At 39.9% G+C, this 10,420-nt stretch overlaps 2 protein-coding genes across 2 annotated transcripts; both read right to left on the reverse strand.

The window, feature by feature from the left end:
- Positions 1–2,517: 2,517 nt before the first annotated feature.
- LOC115675640 (uncharacterized) lies at positions 2,518–3,300 on the reverse strand. Its single transcript, XM_030598381.2, has one exon. The coding sequence runs from the start codon at positions 3,294–3,296 to the stop codon at positions 2,586–2,588; it is 711 nt and encodes a 236-aa protein (XP_030454241.2). The 5' UTR covers positions 3,297–3,300; the 3' UTR covers positions 2,518–2,585.
- A 2,835-nt stretch (positions 3,301–6,135) lies between these two features.
- On the reverse strand, positions 6,136–8,848 carry LOC115675580 (WAT1-related protein At3g30340-like). The gene is made up of 6 exons (XM_030598304.2): positions 8,456–8,848; positions 8,182–8,244; positions 7,967–8,083; positions 7,394–7,805; positions 6,639–6,790; positions 6,136–6,524 (listed from the first exon to the last, which is right to left on the reverse strand). The coding sequence occupies exons 1-6, from the start codon at positions 8,644–8,646 to the stop codon at positions 6,377–6,379; spliced, it is 1,083 nt and encodes a 360-aa protein (XP_030454164.1). The 5' UTR covers positions 8,647–8,848; the 3' UTR covers positions 6,136–6,376.
- Positions 8,849–10,420: the final 1,572 nt, after the last annotated feature.

A 10,420-nucleotide genomic window follows, 5' to 3' on the forward strand; every position in this document is an offset into this window, starting at 1 on the left:
GAGATTGTTTAAATTAGCTAGCTTCCTTGTGCATACTTTTCGAATATAAATAGAAAAAATCATGCAAAAAATCTTAAACTTACTATACGAAGGTCAATTCAGTCATAAATTTTTTAATTGTGCCAATTTAATCCTAAATATTTTGACGATTTATTAATATAGTCCTTTTAACCAAATATCCAAATAATAGTTTTAAGATTGAATTGTCAAATTTTCAAAAGGTGTGGGATTAAATTGACATAATTGAAAAGTTTATAACTAAATTGGCAAGTTGTCGAAAGGTTTAAGATTAAATTGACATAATTAAAACATTTAGAGCTGAATTGGTCGCCGAACAATAGGTTTATGACTTTTTGGACAAATATCTCGATATAAAATACCATTGAGTGTAACACGCTAATCATCCAAATAATATACAATCAATTCTTCTCATTTGTACATAGCTTTACTTAATAGAAAAAGATTATGTAAGTATCCCGAATAAATTAAATTAATCAATTCAACACCTGTTAAAAGTATAATCAATTTAAATGAAATAAGTGCGTGAGTAAGTTTGATCTACCACATAACCCATTTTTTCAAACTAAGCATAACTCACCAGCTTCATATGAACACGGATCCCAAGTCCTAATCTTTAGCATATGATAAGAGAATTAAATTTCATCTAATTAATGTTAGGTTAGAAGTTGCTATTATTATAATTTCACAGCTGAATAATTGCTGCCAGCTAACCCGTGGGATGGCTTGGCTTTGGTTTCCACCAATCGGCAATCACCGGGGTTGTGCATTTTTGCCTTCTCGAGGAAGTCATCTCCGGCGGATTATTAAAATTGGAGCGTACGCGCCAAGGGCAAATTGATTCTTTAGGAAAACACATTTGACCAATCTTTTTTACATGGAATGATTCCAGCTAAACCAATTGATTGCGCAACCATTTGCTCCAAAAAATTTAAGCATTAGAGTATGACGCTGAACATATTTTATATACTATCACTTATTCTTTATCGAAACGAATGAATAGAACATTTATGCACTCTAATCACGATAAGAACGAATTTGCTCGGTCTGTTCCAATAAACAAGAACAGAATTGAGGATGGTGACCACCCGTGTGATTTGAATGTAGCAATATCAAAACGAAAAATTCTTTCATTAAAGGACATCATCGATTATAAATGCGTATTGTTCCCATTTTTTTTTTTCTTGCTGAAATTGTATGCATTACTTTGCTTTTTCGATAATAAACAAAAAAGGGGATCAGCACATAATTAGAAAATACTGATCAAATAATGCTCCAACATTAGCACAAGGCCGTCCCTTTAAGCTTCAAACGAGAGAAAAGGGCATCTCTGCGAAGCCAACAAATTATATATTCGCAAAAGAGAAATGAAGAAAAAATTGAAAAGAAATGAATGACACCCTCTATTTTTCAAACCATTAGATAGCACAAAATCCGGTGATAACGTTAAAGAGGTCAACTTGACGAGTTCATTTTTCACCGTATCTGTTCATTAAACCTTTGTAAGAAATTCTAATATAACTCTTTCGGTCAATTGTTGACGTGGCATTTTAATCATTACCAGCCGTTCCATGTGGCAAGTTGATGTGGATAACTTTACTTGAAATAACGTCCTATGTGGACCGCCCCATCAGTGATTTGCTGTGATAATTGGTCGGAAGAATTATATAGGAATTTTGTTCATATATTTAGGACTACTTTGGCCAAATTCAAAAAGTTTAACACCGAATAAACATACATACAATATGTTTATGGCTGAATTGATAATTTTTCCCGCTTATAAGTGAGCCTCCAATAAAGTAAATTATTCATAATCAATACAGTACAATATGTCGCAAAGTAAAATCCTGAATGCACCATAATAACGTAGGAGAATGCGCCATTAAGATCCTTTGGAGGTGGATCAAGTTATGCAAAAACCGGACCAGTCACCACTTTGCTCTGTATTAAAAAAGCAAGTCTTACACGTTACATAATATATTAAATTTTACATTACCCAACCTGTCCAAACCCTAATAAATGGGATATAAACAGGTCTATGGTTTTGGGCCGGGAGACGAGTTTGAGATTGACCGCTTAAAATCCGACTTAGCGAACCCAATACGTATTAATCATGAAAATACCTTTATTCCATTTACAATTGTTATGTGATTTGATTAATACACATGATTACTGCGGAACCCTAAAATAATTAATCATAATCTAATAGTTTTAACGACAACCACCATCGTAATTAGTCCCGCCCTCATGTCAGGATCATCAAGTCCTAGATTCCTACGAACATTAATCTTAAACTTTTGGAGATCCAATACACGAATCTTTAGTAATTGAGTAATAATCATATATTCCGACAAACAAAGAGACGGCTTTCATGTAGGTAAGATTTTCCGAGGAGAGGAAGACGAGAGAGCTTGGTTCAACGTTCGTTCATTCCTTGGAACGTCAATCGCTAGCGAAACAGAGCATGGAAGAGGAAGAAGAACAGATCGATCAAAGCCAAAAAAAAACTCCTCCTCTCGTATATATACACGCGACTAATCCCAGAAAGACAAAAATGAAAAACTTAATCACGCGGTGCCAACGCTGACGGGGACCGGAGCCGGCGCTCGGATAGGGCGGCGCCTCGGCGGGGACGCGAACGGGAGGCTGCGGAGGATGAGGATCCGGACGCGCCGCGGCAGCGGGGCTTCGTGGAACAGATGCTCCAGCACCCTCGCCAGGACCGCCGTGTACTCCTCCATGATCTCCGCCATTATGGCCACCATCATCATCCTCTCTTCTTCTTCTTCTTCTTCTTCTTCTTCTTCAACAACTCTTTCCTTCTCGAATCGAATAGCTTGCCCCGCCTTTGCCGGGAACCCAGATCGGAGCTTCGAAATCTCGGGGACGACCGTCCGATGTGGTGATCCGTACGTATTAATACATGCTCGCGTGCTCAGTTTGGACGTGGATGGAAATGGGGATGAGGATGAATCTCGCACTCGGCAGGCGATTCTGTGTACTGGTTTTTGTCGAGTGGGATGACGGCGGCGGGTTGCTTTCAGTATTCGAGCGTCTTCCAGTGGGCTGTTGTTTTTGCGGCGTCCCAGGTGGGGCCAATTTTCCTGCTCGCTTATCGGTTTAAAGGACAAATTCTCAGGTGAGATAGGGTTTACTTGAGCCCAACGCATTTGAGCCTTTTGATCTGGATGGATCGCACGTGAGAGCTTGGGTGATCCAAAGGCGGAAAATACGTTAGGCTCACATGTATCTGGTGCATCCAAGAATGTCTCGACCATAAGATGTATCTGAGTTTTTGAAATACATTAGGCCCGTATGCATCCCGTGCATTCGAGAATAACTCGATCTTAAAGATCTATCAGGTTTTTTTGGCATGAAAGATCCATCGGGTTTGACGATGCCCACTTCATTCTATTTTTTTCCCTATTTTGTCGAGGATCTTGTTATCTAACGCTTCATGACACAGATTAAGCAACTAATTAAGTAATTTGGACCGTTTTCAATTCAAAAAGGAAATTCATTGACCGCTGATGTTATATGCACGGATGTTATGGGGCACTTTGGGAGTTTGTTGGGAAAGAAGACAAAGGCGAGTCTGAATGACCATTTGCATTTTACTTTTTACTGAATCTAAATCTTGTGATATCCACGTAGTGGTTTATTGTTAATCACCCTAATCGAGACCTTTTCAATATATAAATATTGACACGTAAATTTACATATATTTTATTCATAAAATTTGAACTTTGGATAGCATTTTAAATTCTAGTAAGAAGGCAAAAAAACTCGATCTACTTTCCTTTATTCAAAATGGGGGAACGAAGATAATTAAAGCCATGAAGGGAAAGAAGAAGGATGAACGAGGAAGTAGGCTTATACAAAGAAAGCTCCACCTAAGTGACACCATACATAAGTGTTCACTCATACTTACTCTAAAGGTTTTTAGGCAAATGCAAATACTATTTGACAAATTTTTGGAGAGCTTTGGGGAAATACAAAGGCGCTTAATCCAAGGAAGGTTCGGAGGACTTTTGGGAGTTGAGCATTTCCAGGATACTAATACAATTTTTCTTCCAACTTTACTCTAGCTAAACATTCATAATTCTGGAAAATGCCTTTGCCTTGCGCGATATCACCGACAAAGGGATCAGACCACTGCGAGCCGCTGACAAGGCTAGATCTTGCGCCGGCAAACCTCGATTGAGGTTGCACGACCTTAAATGTCGCCTAGGCCGCCTCGTAAGATTGGCCGTTGCCAGTTTTGCCCAAATCTGGCTCACCAGCATCTTGAGCCTCACCGACAAAGGTTTGAGATTTTTTTATAAAAAAAATAGCAAAGTCCTTTAAAAATAGCTATAGAGAGGAAAACAGATTTATATGCACATGTGGTTAAGGTAAATAATGAAGTATTGCATCAAGCACATATAAAAAAGTTAATTAGTTTATAGCTACGAAATCTTGATTCCAAAAAATAGTCATTGAAGGACAATATTAATGGATGCTTGCGACAAATTATTAGCTATAAACACTCATGTAAAATTACAGCAATCAAATATAAATATCATCACTAATTAGGGGAAATTGTCCAATTAGTCATAAATCGATTATACGGATGCCAATTTAGTCATAAACTCTTTAATTTTGTTAGTTTAGTTCTAAACCTTTGTACGAAATTTCAAAGTAGTCTTTTCAGTCAATTTCCATCGGAAATCACTGACGTGGAGATGTGTCATGTATGACAGTCGGTGATAACTGGACAATAATGAAAATTGATGGAAGGATTACATTGAAATTTCACGCAAAGATTTAGGACTAAATTGACAAAAAATGAAAAGTTTAAAATTGAATTGGCATTCGTACAATGTGTTTAGAACTGATTAGGTAATTTTCTCTCACTAACTATAAATACATTAATAGTTGCCTTTCTTTCATTATCAAAACTTACTACTAATACGAGCAGACTTTCAATCACATAAAAATTATTTTTTTCCTACATTGGAAAATTTTCTCCATTTCCTCCTCGCAAAAAAATTATAATCTTACCTATTCTTTTTTACTCATTTTAATTCCCCTCCTTTTCCTCCTCCTCCATAAAAAAAATGTTGAAGAGGATTAACCCTTTAGTAATTAGAGCTCGCAAATGAAGGAAATTTTGCCAAAGAAACGAAAATATTAAGGGTACAAATGATAATCATTCTGTTTCATAAATCAATTTATGGCCAGAAATAGATTTTTCTATTTCTATTCCGTGGATGAGTTTTTCAGCAAAAATACACGTTTGATAACGACACAACAAAAACTTATTTGATAACGACACAAAATTTCTTCCTCCCGGGCAGCCAGCGAGTGGATGGCGGGCGGACGACAAACGATGGCGCGGCTAGTGTGAAGGACGGCGGCAGGAGACGGTCGGCGTTGGGCAATGGCGAGAGGCGGGCGACAGCGGGAGGCAGGAGGAGGGCGGTGGTGGGAGGCGGACGACGGCGAGAGACAGCAGATGGTGGGAGGCGACAGACGGCGATCGGCGGGTGGCTGTGGGAGGCAGCAAATGGTAGGTGAGCGGCGATGGGCGGCTGGTAGGCGACCAACTAGTAGTGAGGGCGAGCGATGAGACAATTTTATATTTTTTATTTTTGTTCTAGAAATAAAAAGTATAAAATTTTAACTTTTCATTTCTGTTCCAAACAGGCAAAAAAAAATTTCTGTTCTAAATCTATTTCTAAAATCAAAATTTATTTCAGAAATAGAGAAATAAAATTGCATTGCCAAATAGATTTCTGTTTCAAACCTATTTTTAGGCACAAAAAAATAAAAAAATAAAAAAATTAAATGATTATCATTCGACACCTGAAAAGTTAAAATTTTGGCTCCAAAGTAATTTCTCAAAATAAAGACCATAGTTAAAGTTCGGGGCTTTTCTAGTGGACTGTGCCCTTTTGCGCGGTAAAGTTGTTGGGGGCTTTATTCACCGTTGGATCACCGGATTTTATTGCTAACCGTCAGATGAATACGCAATCTATGCCGTCATCGGAACAACGAGATCCTCTATCAGCCGTTGGAAAGCGCCCGCGACGGAGTAAAAGTGTCCTGAAGTTCGATCGATATGTCCTCAAAATGTTATGTTGCACCATGAGAAATTCAATTCAATCACTTAATATTTGCCGAAACCAATGGCATTACTTCGAACGATCGGCGAGGTATACATGCTTGACGATGCTAATGGTGACAATTTCACGAACAGGCGTCGCAATCCGAAACAACCCATTTTCGGATTGCGACTAACCATTCTGTCGTCCGACTTGAACTCATCAGAAAAACAGAAAAATTTCATGAAGATCAAGTGACTTTCTTTCATGTGCTACTTCTTTGCTGCTTCCACTGTTGCTTCTTGATCCTCAATGTCTTGAACCGGCTGCGCCTTTTTCTCGATACTCTCGTGCATCTCTCTGTTCTTGCCCCACAGAAGAACGTACAGTCCCACGATCACAAGAACAGATCCCAACAGGCTGGTCCATCCAAAGTTGGGTGAGACAAAGAAGATATTGCAACGTAAGTTGAAAGAGATTGAGATTTATGTGATGGTTTTGCCTGATCGGAATGGGGATGAGATTCGGAGTTACCTTCCTAGATAAAGCTGCTCTTGGAGGGCGGGGATGCCGATCATGGCGGCGAATATCTGAACGAGGGGGCTGAACGCCGCCGTGAACACGGGACCCCTTTTCTTGACGCACCACGACATCCCCACGTAGCACAATCCCGAGCACACCATTCCCTGCACCACCCATACTCTACGTTTAGCACCAACACCGATGAGTAACACAAAAGATGTAGCAGCTTGCTTTACCTATCAAGTTGAGCTTTATGAGAACTTTCGAGACAAACTGCATCGTGTTGGAAGACTTATGTAGCTCACACTCTTTCTTTTAGTTATATTTGATTGCTTATTGTTTTAGACGGTTCGGTTCGGTTTGGTTGGATGTGCGCGTCGCAACATGCATGGGAGGGCGAGCATGAAAAAGATGGACATGATGCATGTACGGGCGCAAGTCCATCACTCTCTTTCCCGTGGTTGTCAACCCAAGTTCATGACGTTAGAGTTTCTCAAAATTTTGGCACTGAAGTCCAATTTAAGTAGTGCATCGATTTGAGGGTGACCCTTTTTTGTAGGAAAGAGATCATGGCAAAAGATGACAAAAATCCTACTTTTCACCAAGCTTATGTATGGCTGTTCTTCAAGTGGGCTCGGATTAAGTTCGTTTTGCAAAGCAAACAAAGAACAAAAGCTAGATGGATCTAACAAAAGTTTCTGAGCTTCCACTGGAAGAAAGATTTTGAGGTTCGACCTTCATATGGTATTATTGAAATGTGTACTTACGGCAAAAACGACGGTGAGTATCTCGACTTTGCCCTTGAGAACCCAAACGGAGAGGCTCCTTCCCGGCGTCAAGCCCGCTAACATAGCAGATTGGAGTGCACCGAAGAAGGACATGAAGGCTGTGCTGGTGTACTTGCAAGGGTATAATTTCCCAATATTGGATTGAACTAGGAACCAACATGACCACAATAAGGTCCCTAAAAACAATGCCATGGAACTCATCACCCATCTGGCTGTGCTCCTCGTCGCCCCGAGCCTCGCAGCGGGACTAAAAGGATGCGAAGTCAACTGCGGATGGTTGAGCAAAGAGCTTCCTCTGTAGAGAGATAGTGTCAAGACACCGACAATGCACACTATTGAACCCAGCACTTTGGCTATTCCGCTGCTGCTTCTTATGTCCACAACCTCCATCCTGTAAAAGAAGTTCGCTCAAGTGGGTAGACTTAGCATGGAAATTATGTGTGTAACAAAGTTGCTCTCTCTCTCTCTCTCTCTCTCTCTCTCTCTCTCTCTCTCTCTCTCTCTTGCATTCTAGATGGAAAAAAGAGTCATTGATGGGTTTTTCGACAGTACCTGAATGGTAAGGCCACAACGAACGTCATGACGGGGGCCAAGTTTAGGAACGCACACGAAAATGTTGCAGATGTTCGTTGAACTCCGAAGAGGAAGAGATATTGACTGAGAGACGCCCTGCAAAAATTTCAATAGACCTCCCTACAGTTATTTCCATTCTTAATCAAGTAGCAGAATTTTGGAAAAATAAAAAACAGATTGAGGCATAAAACTACCCCAGCATTGCGCTGAAGAAGAAGTAACACAAAATTCTAAACGTCAGCTTCGGCCTGCTATTCCTGCAAATAAGAGTGCTTTGCTTAGTCCATTACTTTGAGTATCCAAAGAATATCAGAGGAAAGCAGGAATATTGAAGTTATCGGAGTTGCTTCAGTGGTGAATAACTAGCAACAGAAGAAGGTTTGTCTAAATAATCTTTAACAACATGAGCAACTAGATGACTACGTAAAGGAGAGTCTTGACTAATGAAAAATTGAGTAAGAGCTTCACCTTTCCAAAATGTAGCTGATTGGAGCCAAAAAAATGGTCGAAATAGAAAGCCGGTATGTGATGAGGACCAAAGGGTTCGCTCCCTCATCAAGCGCTTTCTTGAATAGTACATTTACTACGGCAAAGGCAAGCTCAATTGCTAGCATTGCAACATAAGGTTGCCATGTATCACTCCTGTTCTCTTCAGCCATTCAAATCAGATACTCTTAAGGAATGCAACGAACTACGAAGCTTCTCGCTCTGCTAATTAACTTGGAGTTGCTTATGTTCGATGTACACCAGAAAGACATCCGTCGCTCTATATATGCAGGCAGCCTCTGGAACAAGCGTACGCAAAGCAAGTGCAAATTCTTCAAATCAAATCAGTGCTCTAAGCCACCGATATTTGCATTAGTTTATTAGGTTATACTCTTTCCTTTCCATTCTTTTTTGCCGTGCTTTCTTTTGACTCATCCTTTCCAACAAAGTGAGATTATTTTGTAGATTCTTTTTCCCAGGCTCATGCAACAAACAGTCGAGAATCGCACGTACAATCTCATTCCCGGATGCCCAATTCATATTTTCGACACGAGTTCCCCGTTTAATATCTTGTTATGTGCTCTATCGAGCAACTTCGATCACGTGGGTCGGTTCTCTATGGCTCGGAATTTTCCCATATAAAAAACCTACAGTAGGCATCTTCCTTTTTTTGTCCCCTTTAAGTAGGGATGTAAAGATGACTGATCATTCATTCATTCAGTCGGCCTCTCTCAGCCATGGCACTAACAAGGCATCTAATACTTCCTCATTTGAATAAATTAACTGACATCCTCCGTCCGACAACGCGGAGAGCAAGAACAATGTGTCAAGTCTTGTTTAAATTGAAAGAATAAAAAGATCTGCGATAATGAGCAGGTGGAAAAGCAAGGTGAGAGCCTTTTCTAGTATTCCCAATAATCGATTCTCAGTTTCAGCACCCAAGTTTACTTCGTATGGATAAACAAAAATCAATAACGCATTTAACAGGCTAAATGGCCATTATGCTACCTGTTTTAGGATCTTCAGCTGGAAAGGAAGGATAGAATTTCCGAGCCACGAACATAATAATATATCAGTGACGCAGATTATTCCCAAATCTTTCTGTAGCTCTAAAAGTTTCAGCTGAGCGAAATATGCAATTACAGTACGTAATTGAGGAAGCACAAGCAAGCTGACAGTTATATATGTGTAAATATATCCTTTTTTTATTTCCGGATTTTCAGGACCAAAGACAGTGACCATGAACAACACAACAGCATCACGGTGCAAGATGTACTTAGCAGTCGACAAGAATTTGTCGTCTGTCCCTGTCCTGAACTTTCTGGCTCGAGTCCTTGATTCCACCGTATGTTAATTGAAACATTTAGGGTGTGGGACAATTCATCACCATCCATTACTAATACCTCCCAACTTTTGCACCCATGTGCAGACTTTCCCTGAATGGCAGGAGGGTCCCATTGAATCTTCTTCTTCACATATTTTGGTCAGAGCTGCCATATTTTTTCAGTTAGGGAGAAGACTGTAATTTCTCAAGTTTGAGCTTTTTCTGAGTGAGTCGCGACTAAGATCGCAGCTCGATCAGGCGATAGGGGATCGTAAGTTGTCTAAGGTTTCTCTTTTTTTTATGTTGAATTTTTGGTTTCCAGGAACTAATATATATCGTGGTGCATCGGCTGTGTTGAGATGTGATTCATACTCCTTATCGATAGGAAGGCATGAGAGTTTCGCTCCCCGGTGAGTGAGCGGGGTTCGCAGGGGGCAGCGCTTCCGAGCTACTAGAGAGCTTTTATAGTTTGAGCCCGTTTTTTGTTGGTAGTTTGGGTGTGGACTCATGAATAGCTATTGTCTATGTATAATCTTATTTTCTTGTCATTGAGAATTGTAACAGAGATAAGGTGATGCTAATTATAGTAGAATTCTCTATTGGATGTAGTCCTAATTTTAGGG

This window comes from Syzygium oleosum, unplaced genomic scaffold (assembly GCF_021117445.2).
Source record: "Syzygium oleosum isolate NSW1041296 unplaced genomic scaffold, Sole_v2.1 Sole_v2.15, whole genome shotgun sequence".
NCBI lineage: Eukaryota > Viridiplantae > Streptophyta > Magnoliopsida > Myrtales > Myrtaceae > Syzygium > Syzygium oleosum.

Excerpts from the sequence above, each read along its gene's own strand:
- LOC115675640 (XM_030598381.2), bottom strand. The coding sequence starts at position 3,296 with ATGGTCGAGACATTCTTGGATGCACCAGATACATGTGAGCCTAACGTA.
- LOC115675580 (XM_030598304.2), bottom strand. The coding sequence starts at position 8,646 with ATGGCTGAAGAGAACAGGAGTGATACATGGCAACCTTATGTTGCAATG. Across the intron at positions 8,084-8,181 it reads TTCTTCAGCGCAATGCTGGG|GGCGTCTCTCAGTCAATATC; the intron begins GTAGTTTTATGC and ends AAATTTTTGCAG. Across the intron at positions 7,806-7,966 it reads GTTGTGGCCTTACCATTCAG|GATGGAGGTTGTGGACATAA; the intron begins GTACTGTCGAAA and ends CTTCTTTTACAG.